The 18,215-nt window shown below is 44.2% G+C and overlaps 1 protein-coding gene across 7 annotated transcripts in view; it reads right to left on the bottom strand.

Annotated features, from left to right (window-relative positions):
• The window catches only part of LOC140734382 (BCL-6 corepressor-like protein 1), a 220,510-nt gene that overhangs the window by 11,142 nt on the left and 191,153 nt on the right, over window positions 1-18,215 (bottom strand). For all 7 annotated transcript variants that reach the window (XM_073058255.1, XM_073058257.1, XM_073058258.1 and 4 more), the window contains 2 exons: window positions 13,167-13,244; window positions 7,859-8,006 (listed from right to left, as the gene is read on the bottom strand). In XM_073058255.1, coding sequence (XP_072914356.1) covers window positions 7,859-8,006; window positions 13,167-13,244 — 226 coding nt within the window. The remainder of the gene's footprint in view (window positions 1-7,858; window positions 8,007-13,166; window positions 13,245-18,215) is intronic.

The following is an 18,215-nucleotide window of genomic DNA, read 5'->3' as shown; positions in this document are numbered from 1 at the left end:
CAGCAAAGATGTAAATAAAATTTAAAGAGTACATAGAAAATTTACAAAGATGTTGCCAGGACTGGAGGACACGAGTTATAAGGAAAGATTGCATAGGTTAGAACTTTATTCCCTAGAACATTAATGATTGAGGGGAGTAAACAAAATTATGGATGAAACAGACAGGATAAATGCAAGGAGGCTTTTTCCACTGAGGTTGGGTTAGAGTGGTGAGAGTGTGGAATGAGCTGTCAGCGCAAGTGATATGTCAATTTCAAAGGGGCTCGGAGGGCTAAGGTCTGGGTGCAGTTCAATGGGAGTAGGCAGTTTAAATGGTTTAGCCTGGACTAGATGGGCCAAAGGGTCTATTTCTGCATTGTAGTTTTCTATGACTGTATGATGATCACAGATTAATTTAAGAGGATCTTTCAGAAAACACAGAATAATAGGTTCAAGCAAGAAATAGATGTTAATCCAATTTAAAAAATAAAGACAGCATTAAACTTAAAGACAAAACATCAAATTATGTAATTGCAGGTTAAACAACTGGTTATAATATAAAAATACAGCAAATAATGACTCAAAGATTAATAAGAAAGAAAAATTTGCATTATGAGATATAGCTAGCCGGAATATTAATATAGTACTGTAGCGGTGTGCTACACGCAGCGCTGAAATAATGACACGGAGTCGGTAAACTGCAGTTAAAAAAGATTTTATTCGAACTTCGCGGTCTCGCTTTAAAGCCTCCCTGATCCCACCCACCCCAGGCGTGGATGCTGTAGGGGGCACGTATTCACAGTCCTGTCCCGCGCGCGGATGCTGTAGGGGGCACGTATTCACAGTCCCGCGCGGGCTTTTCCCCTTGTTGGTGAAGCAGACCTGGCGCCCTTTCGGGACTGGCCTTTGTGCCTGCGCGCTGGCTATTGGTGAGCCGGTTCGAGTGCGCTAGGAAGTGGGTCGCCACATAACCCCCCCTCCCCCAGAACCGGCAATACACCCCCCAATGTCCACAGTCTGGGCCGGCCCGTGTTTGGGAGGTCTGCCTCTGCGCCGTGGTGCCGGAAACTCGACCGGTTGCACCACATCCACATGGGCCAGTTTGAGTCGGTCCACCGTGAAAACCTCCTCTCTCCCCCCAACATCCAGCACGAACGTGGACCCGTTGTCCCTAATCACCTTAAACGGCCCCTCATAGGGCCGCTGTAGCGGTGCCCGATGTCCGCCCCTTCGTACAAACACAAACTTACAGTTCTGCAGGTCTTTGGGTACGCAGGTCGGGTTCTGCCCATGCTGCAAAGTGGGTATGGGGGCCAGGTTGCCGAGCCTCTCGCGTAGTCTGCCCAGGACTGCTGCGGGTTCTTCCTCGTGCCACCTCGGGGCTGGTATGAACTCCCAGGGGATGACCAGGGGTGCGCCGTACACCAACTCGGCCAACGAGGTGTGCAGATCGTCTTTGGGCACCGTGCGGATGCCGAGTAGGACCCAGGGTAGCTCGTCCACCCAGTTAACTCCTCCCAGGCGGGCCATGAGAGCCGACTTTAGGTGACGGTGGAAACGCTCCACCAGGCCGTTCGACTGTGGGTGGTAGGCAGTTGTGTGGTGCAGCTATGTCCCCAAAAGGCTGGCCATAGCTGACCACAGGCCGGAGGTGAACTGGGCGCCTCTGTCAGAGGTATGTGGGCCGGTACACCAAAGCGGGATACCCAGGTGGCGATCAGTGCCCGGGTGCAAGATTCGGAAGTGGTGTCGGTGAGCGGGATCGCCTCTGGCCATCTTGTGAACCGGTCCACGATAGTGAGGAGGTGCCGCGCTCCACGCGACACTGACAAGGGGCCCACGATATCCACATGAATGTGGTCGAAACACCAGTGGGTGGGGTGGAACTGCTGCGGCAGAGCTTTGGTGTGCCTCTGCACCTTGGCCGTCTGGCAGTGCATGCACGTTCTGGCCCATTCACTGACCTGCTTGCAGAATCCGTGGCAAACGAACCTGTTGGAGACCATCCAGATGGTTGTCCTGATGGAGGGGTGCGCTAAGTTATGAATGGAGTCGAAAATCCGCCGCCGCCAGGCTGCCGGGACGACGGGACGGGGTTGGCCGGTGGTGACGTCACAGAGTAGGGTACTCTCACCTGGGCCTACGGGGAGGTCCTGGAGACTGCGGTTCTGTAACTAGGGATCTCCTCGACTGCCTGCTGCGCCTCTGCCAGCGCCTCAAAGTCTACCCCTTGGGAAAGGGCATGAATGTTAGGGCGAGAGAGCGTGTCCGCCACGACATTGTCCTTACCCGAGATGTGCCCGACATCCGTCGTGTATTAGGAGACGTAGGACAGATGGCGCTGCTGGCGGGACGACCAGGGGTCGGACATCTTCGTGAATGTAAAGGTAAGCGGTTTGTGGTCCATGAACGCGGTGAAGGGCCTACCTTCTAAGAAGTACCTGAAATGCCGGATTGCCAGGTATAGCACCAACAGTTCCCGGTCGAAAGCACTGTATTTGAGCTCGGGTGGTCGCAGGTGTTTGCTGAAAAACACCAGGGGTTGCCAGCGACCCTCGATGAGTTGCTCCAGTACCCCACCGACTGCCGTGTTAGATGCGTCCATTGTGAGGGCGGTAGGGACGTCCATTCTAGGGTGCACTAGCATCACGGCGTTTGCCAAGGCTTCTTTCGTTTTAACGAAAGCGGCGGCGGACTCCTCGTCCCAGGTAATGTCCTTGCCCGGACCCGACATCAGGGCGAACAGGGGGCACATGATTCGGGCAGCTGAAGGGAGGAAGCGGTGGTAGAAATTTACCATACCCACGAATTCCTGAAGGCCTTTGATTGTGGTGGGTCGGGGGAAATGGCGGACTGTGTCTACCTTAGCGGGCAGAGGGGTTGCCCCGTCTGTAGTGATCCTGTGGCCCAGGAAGTCGATGGTGTCGAGCCCAAACTGGCATTTGGCCGGGTTGATTGTCAGGCCGTATTCACTCAGTCGGGCGTAGAGTTGACGGAGGTGGGACAGATGCTCCTGACGACTGCTGCTGGCGATGGGGATGTCGTCCAAATAGATGAACGCAAAGTCCAGGTCACGTCCCACCGCGTCCATTAACCGCTGGAACGTCTGTGCGGCATTCTTCAGGCCGAACGGCATGCGGAGGAACTCGAAAAGGCCGAACGGGGTGATGAGTGCCATTTTGGGGACGTCGTCCGGATGCATCGGGATTTGATGGTATCCCCGGACGAGGTCTACCTTGGAGAAGATCCGTGCGCCATGCAGGTTTGCTGCAAAGTCCTGAATGTGCGGCACAGGGTAGCGGTCCGATGTTGTAGCCTCATTCAGCCTGCGGTAGTCGCCACATGGTCTCCAGCCCCTGGTCGCTTTGGGCACCATGTGCAGGGGGGAGGCCCATGGGCTGTCGGACCGCCGGATGATCCCCAAATCCTCCATCCTCTTGAACTCCTCCTTCACCAGTCGGAGCTTGTCTGGGGGAAGCCTTCGAGCACGGGCGTGGAGAGGTGGTCCCTGGGTCGAGATGTGGTGCTGTACTCCGTGTCTGGGCATGGCTGCCGTGAACTGCGGTGCCAGAACCGATGGGAAATCCGCCAGGACTCTGGTGAAGTTGTTGTCGGACAGAGTGATGGAGTCGAGGTGTGGGGCTGGCAACTGGGCTTCACCCAGGGAGAATGTCTGAAAGGTCTTGGCGTGGACCAGTCTCTGCCTCGGCAGGTCGACCAGTAGGCTGTGAGACTGCAAAAAATCCGCACCCAGAAGCGGTTGGGCTACGGCAGCCAGTGTGAAGTCCCACGTGAACCGTCTGGAGCCGAACTGTAGCTGCACCGTACTGGTGCCGTAGGTCCTTACTGTGCTGCCGTTCACGGCCCTCAGGATGGGACCCGGTTCTCTGTTGCGGGTGTCGTAACTCGTCGGAGGTAAGACACTGATCTCGGCACCGGTGTCAACAAAAACGGCGTCCCGACTGCTTGTCCCACACATACAGGAGGCTATCCTGATGGCCAGCCGCCGTGGCCATTAGCGGCGGCTGGCCCTGGCGTTTCCCGGGAACTTGCAGAGCACCATTGTTCATTGGTCTCCTCACCCCTGCCTCTGGGGTTAGCGGGCTCTGCGGCCGGGCCTGGTCTGGTCTGCTGCTGGGAGCGTGGCTTGGTGATCTGTGCGACGGATGCCCCACTCTCCTTCTTGGCTTTCCACAGCAAGTCCGCCAGGGCTGCCACCTTCCGGGGGTCGCTGAAATCTACGTCAGACAGCAGCAGGCGTATGTCCTCGGGCAGTTGCTCCAGGAATGCCTGCTCAAACATGAGGCAGGGCTTGTGTCCTCCGGCCAGAGACAACATCTCATTCATCAAAGCCGATGGAGGTCTGTCCCCCAAACCATCCAGTTGCAGTAAGCGGGCAGCCCGCTCGCGCCGTGAGAGTCCGAAAGTCCTTATGAGCAGGGCTTTGAATTCCGTGTATTTGCCGTCCGCTGGGGGAGACTGTATGAACTCCTCAACCTGGGCCGCTGTGTCCTGGTCGAGGGAGCTCACCACGTAGTAGTAACGTGTGTCCTCCGAGGTTATCTGCCGAACGTGGAATTGGGCTTCTGCTTGCTGGAACCATAGGCGAGGTCGCAGCGTCCAGAAGCTTGGCAGTTTCAACGAAACCGCATGAACAGATGCGGCGTCGGTCATCTTCGGCCCAAATATCATTTGAGCCGTCGGGGTCACCAATTGTAGCGGTGTGCTACACGCAACGCTGAAATAACGACACGGAGTCGGTAAACTGCAGTTAAAAAAGATTTTATTCGAACTTCGCGGCCTCGCTTTAAAGCCTCCCTGATCCCGCCCTCCCCGGGCGCGGATGCTGTAGGGGGCATGTATTCAGAGTCCTGTCCTGCACGCGGATGCTGTAGGGGGCACGTACTCACAGTCCCGCACGGGCTTTTCCCCTTGTTGGTGAAGCAGACTTGGCGCCCTTTTGGGGCTGGCCTTCATGCCGGCGCGCTGGCTATTTGTGAGCCGGTTCGAGTGCGCTAGGAAGTGGGTCGCCACAGTACGAACTTCTATAGTTATTTATAAAAGTTAATGAAGTAAGCATTGGACCTACAGAAACTGACTTTTGTGGAAGTAGTAATGGAAGGCAAGAAGATGGCACATGAAAAACATGGGAATTTTAGAGTCAGTCTCCATTATAGAGGAAATGAGTAACATCTCAGAAATAGCTGTAAGTAGGGGTGGAAGTCTAGAAAATTACAAATCATTAGGGAAGTCAAGCAGAGCAACCTATTAAAACTACAAGTGACAAGCTTCTGGGAGTTGGTGAACCACATCCTAGGGTGATAATGAAGTTTCTAAGACCATAAGACCAGAATTAGGCAATCCAGCTAATTGAGTCTGCTCTGTGTCTCAGAAAATCTAGTGAGACAGATGTTGCTATTCTTTTAACTTTAGAAAATCCCCTTGATTCAAGATAGGTCTCTGGTTGAAAATTAGCAAATTTAATTCCTTTAAGCGTAAAGGGAAGGAGAAAGAGGGAAACTACAATCTTGTAGCATAACATCCAGCAGTGAGAAAATGAAAAAAATGGTACAGAAAGGAACCTAAATACTTCAGAGCAATCAGACTAAGTCAGCACTACTTTACAAAGAGAAAAAAAGTACTGGAATGCCCTGTGCTGCGGATAAAAGGAACATCCGAATTATATTTACATATGCAGAAGACATTTGATAAAATGCCACAAAGATAAATGTGCAAAACAAAAACTTATGGTATTGGAGGTAAATATTAATATGGCTAGAAAATGCGCTTGTATCAAGAATGAGGAAGTAGGCATGAATGAGTCTTTTTCTTGTTGGCACAGGTTATTGCCACAGGAATTAATGCTGAAGCCTCAACTTTAACTGAATTGATGAAGGGCCTAATGAAATGGTTGTTACGTTAGCCAGGCAAAATGGCCTACTCTTGTTCCTATTTTCCATGTTTCTCTGGAAATATACTGGAAACTTCCCATGTAAACACACTGGAAGCATCTCAGGGAAGATCTACAATGCCGATAAATGGGTGATCGTCTTGTGAGAACAGATTCAACAGGCAAGGTTAGTTTCCACTGGCATTAAAGAGAGTGAAAAGTGAATTAGTAAAACATAAGCTCAAAGTGGAGAGAGGGACTAGTGGGAGTAGAAAAGGAACACAGAGGAAGTCGATTACCTGAAATAGAAAAATTGAACATTCATACCATAGGGATGAATGCTAGCTAAGCAGAATATGAGATTGTGTCTTCCTGGTTTGTGTTTGGTCTCATTGCTTAGTGGAGAAGACCAAGGATAGTCAGGACAACTCTCCACTGGGAATTGAAATGGCATGCAACTGGAATCTCAAGGTAGCCATTGAAGTCATAACACAAGTACGCTGTAAAATAGTGACCTAGTCTACGCTTGGTTCTGTCAATGGACAGTAGGCCATAATCGCAAGCACTGAATGATGGCTCAAACTTGAGGGGCTATGATTCCTATTCTAGTTCATCATTCAAACACTCATATGTGTGACTGTAAATTTCCAAATTAAGTTCAATTTCACAACATGGTTAATATTTCAAGACTCAAAATGTTGACCATCTGATAAACATACGATTCCTTGAAAGAAAATTAATCAGACTAATACGATGCATTTAAATGCTGCTAAATTAGTGCTATTTTTTCTTGCCATTGACTGCAAGCCATCAAGTTAATCAAATGCAATGCGAGTGAATCTGCAGATGCTGGAAATAAAAAAAAAACAAAAAACACGAAATGCTGGCAGAACTCAGCAGGCCAGACAGCATCTATGGGAGGAGGTAATAACGATGTTTCAGGCCGAAACCCTTCATCAGGAGTGAAATAACATGGAATGGTCGAGGGGAGAATGCAGTGGCGGGATCTCCCTGTGGCCACACACTTCAATTCCACAGACCACTCCCACTCCGACATGTCTGTCCATGGCCTCCTCTACCATCAAGATGAGGCCACACGCAGGTCGATGGAGCAATACCTTATCTCCCGCCTAGGTAGCCTCCTTCCTGCCGGCATGAACATCCAACTCACTGACCTCCGTTGATACCCCTGCCCCCCACCCTTACCCCCCATCCCTATCTATTATTTTAGTCTGGTTCTCTTTCTCTCTCTTTTTCCCCCCCAGCCCTACCTTTCTTTCTCTTTTATTTCCCATAATTCTCCACCTTCCCCCTAGCCCATTTCCCTCCAGCCTATCACTTCCCAGCTCTCTACTTTATCCCTCCCCCCACTTCTTATCCCCCCTCGACCATCCCACGTTACTTCACTCCGAAACATCGTTATTATCTCCTCCCATAGATGTTGTCTGGCCTACTGAGTTCTGCCAGCATTTCGTGTTTTTTGTTTTTTAAGTTAATCAAATGTCTATGTTATTAACACTAATAAAATAGCAATTTTCCCACAGCCCCTCCAGGTTATTGTGAATACTGTGTTATGACAACAGGGATTTCTCCCATTCTTGACATGCTCTTAAATTCTGATTTTTCCTTGCATGAATTCATGCAAGTTTAGCCCACCTGTCCTAGAGATTGGAGGAAAGAGATAACTTAATGGTGAAGTAGTGCCGCAATTTATGTCATACATATCATTCTAACACAATTCTAATTAAGTAAGTGAGCACGGTAATGTTGGCAGCATGCTAGATTCTGCCAACAAAACATCCAGATTTTTTTCTACCTTAAGCCATTTGGAGTACAATGATTCCTTAGTCCTCATTTGTTTTACCTTCTTGATCCAAATTCCAATGAGATACCATGCTTGACCCAAACCACCATAAAATAAGACAGTGTCAACAAAATTAAATTCTTGTAATATCTTCTGAATTTGCTGATTTAGAATCCAACTCTTACCCATGAGAAAGGGAAGCTTGTATATTGTAACATGCAAGAAGAGGCTTTTCCGAAAACTCAAATACAAAGTAATTGGTATCCTCATCATCCTCTTCGTCAAGGCCAGGGGGATTTGCCAAAATGTTACAAACGATCTCCTTATCCTGCTCTGAAAAATTGAAATAGAATCATTACATCCATCTAATTACATACTTTTGTTTGTACATTAGACTATATAAGTATTTTAAATACAGTATCTAAATAGCTTATATGTATATCTGATTATATCCTATGTTATAACTATGGTTAAGTGCAATACTTTATGGCCTTACTGTGCCTTTATGTGTTATCCTCAAAGACAAGTTCTACTGAGAGTACCAGACTCCCCCCACCCAGCCCCCCCACTCCCCGGATAGGACGCCAGCCCATCGTGAGGTTAATCCCCAGCATTTCGCCGGTACCCGTTTTCAGCTGGGTGGACTGGAGCAATGTGTGGTTAAGTGCCTTGCTCAAGGACACAACACGCTGCCTCGGCTGAGGCTCGAACTCACAACCTTCAGATCGCTAGCCTTAACCAGTTGGCCACGCACCACACAGTGTTGTTGAAAGGGACATTAAATGGCTCTGTTAGATTAGTGCTAATTCTAATGTAGACAGGCAAATAATTATCAATTTAACAGAAAAATATATACAGAAATATATTAAAATAATACTAAAGTGACAGCAGGTAAAACAATCTTCATTAAAGAACACAAGGGCACCTCAAGGGTGTGTGCTTAGCTCCCTGCTCCACTTTCTCTATACCTCCAACTGTATGGATAAACACAGCTCCATTGTCATCTGCCAATTTGACAATGAAACCACTGTTGTTGGCAGAAGCACAAATGGCCATGAGATGTGGAGGAGCAAGATAGATCAGCTGGCCATGAGTTGTAGTAAGAACAACCTTGCGCTCAATATCACTAGAACTGAGGTACAGATTGTGGACTTCAGGAAGAGGAAGTCAGGTGAGCATGCACCAGTCCTTATTGGAGGGTATGTGGTGGAAACGGTGAGCAGCTCCAAGTTCCTGGCTGCCAACATTTCATAGAATCTATGCTGGGCCCAGCACATGGATGCAACCATGAAGAAGGCATGACAATTAGAAATGTAAAGAAACTTGGCATGGCATTAAAGATTCTGATAAACTTCAACAGATGTACAATGAAAAGCATTTTGACTGCATAACAAGTTCAAGTTTGTCATCTGACTGTACATATATACATACAAAGCAATGCTTCTCCAGACCACGATACACCCACAAAATATATAATCACACACAGCACATTAAACAAAATATTACCACTACAAAATTAATAAAATATAATTTATAGTGGCCTGGTACTGGAATTTTAATTCACAGGAATGCAAAGGACTGTTACAGGTACAGATCTACAGGAGGCAATATCTCAGGAAGGCCAATAAGGATCTCCATCACCTGGGCCATACGCTCTTCTCACTGCCACCATCAAGTATGAAGATACACACCTCAAGGTTCAACAACTGAGGAGCAGATAAGCAGGCAGATTTTAGAATGGTGCAGGAAATACAGGGTAGTAGTTATGGGTGATTTCAACTTCCCTCATATTGACTGGCACCTCCTGAGTGCAAGGGGGATAGATGGGGCTGAATTTGTCAGGTGTGTTCAAGAAGGATTCCTGACACAGTATGTGGACCGGCTGACGAGAGGAGAGGCTTTACTGGATCTAGTTCTGGGTAATGAACCTGGTCAGGTGACAGACCTCTTGGTGGGGCAGCATTTTGGTGAGAGTGACCACAACTCCCTTAGCTTCAGCATAGCTATGGAAAGGGATTATATCAGACAAAATGGTAAAGTGCTTAACTGGGGAAGGGCTAACTTTGAAGGGATGAGGTAGGAACTAGTGAGAGTAAATTGGAAACAGATGTTCAAAGGGGAAAGCACAGAAGTAATGTGGGAGAAGTTTAGGGACCTCTTGAGCTGGGTTCAGGATAGGTTTGTCCCACTGAGGCAAGGAAAAAATGGTAGGAAAAGGGAACCTTGGCTGACAAAACATGTGAGGCAACTCATCAAGAGGGAAAAGGAAGCATACGTTAGATATAAGAATCTGGAAGTAGGAGGGGCTTATGAGAAATATAGGGTAGCCAGGAAGGAGCTAAAGAAAGGACTTAGGAGAGCTCGAAGGGGGCATGAGAAGGCTTTGGCATGTAGGATTAAAGACAACCCCAAGGCGTTCTATGCCTATGTGAAGAATAGGAGGATGATGAGAACGAAGGTGGGACCACTAAAGGATAAAGAGGTCAATATGTCCTGGAGGTGGAGGAGGCTGGGGAGGTCCTAAATGAATACTTTGCATGAGTATTCACAAGTGAAAAGGATCTGGATCAGGATGAGGTTGAAGCTGAGCGGGCCTGTGTGCTGGATAATGTGGAGATTAGGGAAGAAGTAGTGCTGGATCTTTTTAAAATTAAAAGATTGATAAATCCCCAGGGCCGGATATGATACACCCCAGGTTGTTGTGGGAATTGAGAAGAGATCGCAGGAGCATTAGCCATGACCTTTGAATCCTCTTTGGCTGCAAGGGAAGTGCTGGAGGACTGGAGAATGGCAAATGTAGTTCCTTTGTTTAAAAAAGATAATAGGGAGAAATCTGGGAACTATAGACTGGTGAGTCTTACGTCAGTGGTATGCAAACTACTGGAAAGGATTCTTAAGGATAGGATCTATGAGCATTTGGAGAAGTACAGTCTACTCATGGATAGTCAACATGGCTTTATGAAGGGAAGATCGTGCCTCACGAGCCTGAGTTTTTTGAAGAGGTAACAAAAGAAATTGATGAGGGTAGGGCAGTGGATGTGGTCTACATGGACTTTAGCAAAGCATTTGACAAGGTCCCTCATGAGAGACTCATCCAGAAAGTCATGAGGCATGGGAGAAGTGGAACCTTGGCTGTTTGGATAAAAAATTGGCTTAAAGGAAGAAAGCAGAGGGTAGTTGTGGAAGGAAAGTATTCTGCCTGGAGGTCAGTAACTAGTGGAGTGCTGCAGGGATCTGTCCTGGGACCCCTGCTCTTTGTGATTTTTATAAATGACCTGGATGTAGAGGTGGAAGGATGGGTGAGTAAGTTTGCGGATGACATGAAGATTGGACGAGTTGTGGATGGAGCTGTAGGTGGTTGAAGGTTACAAGAGGATATAGACAGGCTGCAGAGTTGGGCAGAAAAGTGGCAGATGGAGTTCAATCTGGACAAGTGTGAGGTGATGCATTTTGGAAGGACAAACCAGAAGGCTGAGTATAGGGTTAACGGTCAGTTACTTAAGAGTGTGGATGAACAAAGGGACCTTGGGGTTCAAATCCATACATCCCTCAAGGTCGCTGCACGGGTTGATAAGGTAGTTAAGAAGGCCTATGGGATAGTAGGCTTCATTAACAGGGGATTGAGTTCAAGAGTAGAGAGGTCATGTTGCAACTTTACAAACCTCTGGTGAGACCGCACTTAAGAGTATTGAGTTCCATTCTGGTCACCTCATTATAGGAAGGATGTGGAAGCTATGGAGAGGGTGCAGAGGAGATTTACCAGGATGTTGCCTGGTTTGGAGAACAAGTCATGTGAAGCAAGGTTAGCAGAGCTGGGACTTTTCTCTTTGGAGCACAGAAGAATGAGAGGGGACTTGATGGAGGTCTACAAGATTATGAGAAGCATAGATAGGATGGATAGTCAGTACCTGTTTCCCAGGGCACCAATAGCAAACACCAGAGGGCATATGTACAAAATTAAGGGAGAGAAGTTTAGGGGAGACATCAGGGGTAAGTTTTTTTTACACAGAGAGTTGTGAGTGCCTGGAATGATTTGCCAGGGATGGTGGTGGAGGCTAAAACATTCGGGGTATTTAAGAGCCTCTTGGACAGGCACATGGATGAAAGAAAAATAGAGGGTTATGGGGTAGTGTGAGTTTAGTACTTTTTTTAAGAATTATATGGGTCAGCACAACATGGAGAGCTGTACTGTGCTGTAGTGTTCTATAACAGTTTCTTCCCTACTGCCACCAGCTACTTGAACTACCTAAAGAACCCTAATTCTACTTTAGGCTGTATTTCCCTCAACTTACATTAATGTTATGCTTACTTTTCTTTATTCTGTCGTGTAGGTTATGTATAATTTATGTTAATCTAAGAAAATATATTTTATGTTGTCATGTTTTGTACGTACTTTAAATTTTCATTGTGTGAGATGGGAGAGTGGAGATAAAATCAGGGAAGATTAATTGATTGTGTGTGAAAGGCTGGAGAAATGGTTGAGGTAATGGGAAGAGTGGGATGGGATTTTACAAAGATGGTAGTCCAGAAATCACAGATATCCTCAAGTGACGAATCAATCAATTGTGAATTACTCTAGGGTAAAATCATTTTCAATCACACAATATTTTTTAAAAAGTCTAAATTACAAATATTAATGCCAACAAATCTTTCATTACAATAGAAGCAAAAGAAACAATTTTGAGGGAAACATGGAATGGAATATGATAATAAATGGGTTCAAAAATGATTACTTATTTTTTTACCAATGAGGATTATAGTAAAATATGACACATTAAATATAGAATGGGAGTATTGGAATTGACAAAACAAAAGTTCTGAGTCCAAGAGTTCTCCATGTAAATAGTTAAAAATCAGATTGCATAAATATACCATTTTAACTGCAAAACTAAAAATACACTGGATTAATTCAGACTAACAAATAACTTTAATTATCACAATCTATTCATTAAAGAAGAAAATAACCATCTACATAACCTTATGTTAACTTTGAATACCACAATGTACTTCAAATACTACAATGCTAGATTCTAATAACAAGTTTTCCAAAAGGATGAAACATTACACATTAGAATGATAAATAAAATATACATTTACATTCCTACCATAAGGGGTAATATTTTGTTTGTTAAAAAAGTTTTAAACACATTCCCGAAAGGCAATGAGCTCATGATTTTCTACGGCACTGTACACTTCTGGGTAATTGGTGTGTTGCAAATAAAAGTTACTGACTTGTCCATTGATGGAGAGCATAAATTATACTTCATTAGTAACTTTTAGGCACTTTCAGGTATGGGTATGGTAGCATTCTTTTAAAGTTGATTTACAGTTAAGTTTTTTTCACACACATGAAGAATGTGTTAGCCTACCTTTCTTGCCCCACAGCCCAACCACCCCCATTCAGCCTGGACTACCCTACTGCAGGGCCTGCGAATTGAATGGTGGAATGATTCTTCACTATTCTTTCCTCTGTAAGAATACTTTAATACTCACCACATGCAGAACTGCCATAAAATTCCCAATGAAGGGCTGGATCATCCTCACTTCGTCCCCTCAAGTCAGTAAAATATTCTGTAGACAATCAGTAAAAGTATTTTATTGGAAAGCAGCAATTTTTGAAGCAGATTATATCATATTTATATGCAAGTTACAAAATCTTAACCTAATATTTTGACCATAATCAGGAATTTTACTATTTATAATAGAAGATTCCAAAGCAATGACGTTACCATGAGAATGAAATTCAATCAGCAGAAAAATGAACAGTAGCAAATCAGATTTGCACAGCAGTATACCGTGGTCTTTTTATGTGTTTTACTTTAATTGTTTTTAAAATGTCACACTAATTACTTAACTGCAGCTATTATTATGCTTACAACAAAATCCCACTAATAATGATGTACCAAGAAAATAAACTGTATTCTTGATGAAGACTGAGGATAAAAAGATTACTAAGATATTGGGAAAATTCTCCTACACATAGCTATAAGTCAATTACTGTCATTTGATGGCATCAATTTATCAACCCTCCTGGAAGGAAACAGAGATATTGCAGCAAGCTATCTAAGTGATTTGACTGGGGATTTCTTCATTACAATTAATGCAGGTAGTTGTTTAAAGCAGAACATGGGAAGATGTAATTCATCTCATAGACTCTCCTCTTAACACAGAATATAAATTTTTATTAGTAACAACTGGAGTTTGGTGAGAACCACATTCTTTGCACTGGTGACTATGATTTTACAGAATACTTAGCAGAAGTATTTCAAGTTGATTTCCGTTAAATTGCCCGTATGGACAATGCTTCCCAAGATTACTAATGGTGAGTTGGCTCACGCCCTAAGAAACACAAACAAAATGCTGGAGGCACTCAGCAGGTCAGACGTTATCTATAGAAAGGAATAAGCAGTCGATGTTTCAGGCTGAGACCCTTCATCAGGACTCACCTCCTAACAGCCTTCATTGCCCTCCCAATTCACTTTGTTCCACAGGGTCTAACGACCCTTAGTTTCAGTGCAACACACACAAAATGCTAGAGGAACTCAGCAAGACAGGCTGCATCTATGGAAAAGAGTAAACAGTTAATGTTTTGGGCCGAGTCCCTTTATCAGGATCCTGTTTACTCTTTTCCAAAGATACTTTTGCACACGACGCGATTCAATTTCAATATATAAAATGAATCACAAAGGAAGGGAATCATAGCTGTCAAGGGAAGTTAAGGACTGCATAAAAGCCAAAGAAAGGGCATGTAAGGTAGCAAAATTGAGTGGAAAGTTAGATATTGGGAAGCTTTTTAAATCCACCAAATGTCAACTATAAAAGCTGCCTGGCCTGCTGAGTTCTTCCAGCATTTGGATCTCCAGTATCTGCAGATTTTCTCATGTTTGTGGTTTTAGGCTTCAGTTTTTGTGCTCCTCTTCCATTAGTACTGCTACTTTTTATAGTTGGTAAAGTTATGCAGCACAGCAGGAAGGCCCTGGGCTGGTGCAGACAACAGAATCTCACCGAGACCAATGGCATTTTCAGAATCAGAATCAGGTTTATTATCACCAGCATGTGTCATGAAATTTGTTGACTTAGCAGCAGCAGTTCAATGTAATACATAATATAGAAGAAAAATAGATAAATCAATCAATTACAGTATATGTATATTGAATAGATTAAAAATCATGCAAAAACAGAACCAATACATATTTAAAAAGTGAGATAGTGTTTACAGGTTCAATGTTCATTTAGGATCAGGATGACCATCCTGAAACTGTTATGTCTTTCATTGTAGAAATGCTCAACTGATATGACAAACTAATGTAAGCATCCATAAAGCACAGGTTAGATCTTAAGATCCTGGATATTACCAATATTGTTAATGTAGCCAGAAACCATGGCATTGACTAGCAGGAGATTCCTTTCATGATCTATACCAACTATATGCTCAATAAGCAGAAGCACACTCTCTGGATGAAAATGTCTGGCTTATTCATCAGAACCATCATGGGCACAGGAGCAGAATCAATTGTGGGCTGAACTCATAGGAAACCAGCAGTAGTGGCAAATAGCGGCATCTGAGATGCCTCCTTCTTTTGACATAAATCATACAGATTAAATCATTACTTTACACAGAAAGAGAATCTTAGTGGCTTCTCTTGCAGATGCGAGCAACAAGTAAAGAAACAGGACTTAGATTTGTTGCTGGAACAGTCTGGGATGAACCTGTAAGCCTTTCACCCTTACCTTACCTCCAAAGAGGTAACAAAGTTTTAAATCATGAGTAAAGCAAAAACCCTTAAGTTCTCATAGTTCTGCTAAGAGTGCTCCATGCGAGTTATATGGGCAGAAATAAATACATAACCCATGATGCCATTAAAGCACAGTAAAATGGATCACACACAAATTACCACAAATATTAATCCAGAAATTTTTAGAAGTATGATCTACTCCAGGATAAAAAATGATTTTGGATTACATAGGCAACACGAGTGAATCTGCTGCAGATGCTGGAAATAAATAAAAACACAAAATGCTGGCAGAACTCAGCAGGCCAGACAGCATCTATGGGAGGAGGTAGTGACGACGTTTCAGGCCAAAACGCTTCATCAGGAGTGAAGTAACATGGGATGGTCGAGGGGGGATAAGAAGTGGGGGGAGGGATAAAGTAGAGAGCTAGGAAGAGATAGGCTGGAGGGAAATGGGCTAGGGGGGAAGGTGGAGAATTATGGGAAATAAAAGAGAAAGAAAGGTAGGGCTGGGGGGAGATTATAGTGAGGGGGGAAAAAAGAGAAAGAGAACCAGACTAAAATAATAGATAGGGATGGACCAGACTAAAATAATAGATAGGGATGGTCCAGACTAAAATAATAGATAGGGATGGACCAGACTAAAATAATAGATAGGGATGGACCAGACTAAAATAATAGATAGCCTCCTACCTGCCGGCATGAACATCCAACTCCCAGACCTCCGCTGATACCCCTGCGCTCCCTTACCCCCATCCCTATCTATTATTTTAGTCTGGTTCTCTTTCTCTCTCTTTTTCCCCCCTCACTATAATCTCTCCCCAGCCGTATCTTTCTTTCTCTTTTATTTCCCATAATTCTCCTCCTTCCCCCAGCCCATTTCCCTCCAGCCTTTCACTTCCCAGCTCTCTACTTCATCCCTCCCCCCACTTCTTATCCCCTCTCCACCATCCCATCATTCACTCCTGATGAAGGGTTTCGGCCCGAAACATCGTCACTACCTCCTCCCATAGATGCTGTCTGGCCTGCTGAGTTCTGCCAGCATTTTGTGTTTTTATTTTGGAATATATCACGCTTTTAAAAAATGGAGCTGCACATTCGAATTTCTACTCAAAAAATGGTGTTGCACATTCTCAATATCTTTAAATTCTCATCCTTGTTTTCAAAGCTTTCTGAATCCATGAAATTTCTTATCTCTGTATTTAACCATATAACAATCACAGCATGGAAACAGGCTACTTCCCTCTAATCATCTGATATATTCCAGTACGATGACTCACCTTTGGAATTCCCTGAATAAAATTCTCTGCTTCTACTTCCTTCTTCAAAACACAACTTAAGATCAATTTAATTGGTCAATCAGTTTATTATCTGTCCTACATATGTTTGGGATCAAATATTAGTTTATGCTCTTCGAAATCTGTTGAAATGTTATTACTACGATAAAGATTTGTGTAAATGTCACTTGATGTTATTGTTATTCTACAGCCAGACAAATCCTAAACTTGAGGAAAAAAATAACACTTAAAATACGGATAACACAAAGACAAATGTGCAAAAGCAGGACATAATTCAATTTCAATATATAAAATGAATCACAAAGGAAGGCAATCGTGGCTGACAAGGGAAGTTAAGGACTGCATAAAAGCCAAGGAAAGGGCATATAAGGTAGCAAAATTGATTGGGAAGTTGGATATTGGGAAGCTTTTAAAATCCAACAAAAGTCAACTATAAAAGCAATAAGAAGGGAAAAGATGAAACATCAGGGCAAACTAGCCAGCAATACAAAGCAGAATACTAAAATTTTTTCAGATATATAAAGAGTAAAAGAGAAGTGAGAGTTGATATTGGACCACTGAATACGATGTTGGTGAGGTAGTAATGAGGACAAAGAAATGGCAGATGAACTTAATGGGTACTTTGCATCTCTCTTCACTATGGAAGATACCGTAGATGTCGGATTATAAGCCGCTACTTTTTTCCCACATTTTGAACAGCTTTGAACACTGCGGCCTTTACTACGGTGCGGCTAATGCATGATTTTTTTTCATGCCGCCAAAAACATTTTGCCTCGTAACAGTAGACCAATAAAATTGATGAGTAGTTCACAGAGGTCCAATGAAATTGTACGATAAATCAAGCGCACTTTCACAATTAAATTATTGTAAATCAGTCATTTGTACTCACCCTCATCAACATGGAAAACACTCCAAGAAAAGCATTGTGCTGCCTTTATGGCAGTTATTTAGTTTTTAATATTTTCGCTTAGTAATTCATTTGCTAGTAATTTCTAGTTAAAGTTAGAAGTGTTTTAACTATATTTGTTTTCTGTACTACATCCCGGGATGCTATGATGTCACACCCGGTTTCGCCGCGTCTTGTGGGAAATACCGGTTTGCGATAAACGGGAAGGTGGGGGCGAGCGGCACTAGATCTGAGCGAACGCTGCTTTTAAGTTAAAGGCGATCAATAACTTTTCCTGGTAGGCTGCAGTATATATATTTTTTACCAGTCGTTAGGAGATATTGGAATGTTGTTCAGTAAAAAAGTATACGCAATGTAATTTGTGTGTTACCGATACGTATGTATATTTAAAAGTAGCCGCGTTACAGGCATGGTTCGAAAAAAAGCATTTGCAATATGTATTTGTTTATGTTACCATATGGATTTAATTAAAAGTTAAAAAATCCTCACGTGTAATATCTTTCTGTGTAAATATCTCATATTACAACGTGGGACACCTGCGGCCGAAAATCCGGTGCGGCCTAAAATCCGGTGCGGCTTGTACAAGTACAAAATTGATTTTCTT

This window comes from Hemitrygon akajei, chromosome 10 (assembly GCF_048418815.1).
Source record: "Hemitrygon akajei chromosome 10, sHemAka1.3, whole genome shotgun sequence".
NCBI classification, from domain to species: Eukaryota; Metazoa; Chordata; class Chondrichthyes; order Myliobatiformes; family Dasyatidae; genus Hemitrygon; species Hemitrygon akajei.
Note: the sequence above shows the minus strand (reverse complement) of the source record. Positions and strands in the feature narration are given on the sequence as shown.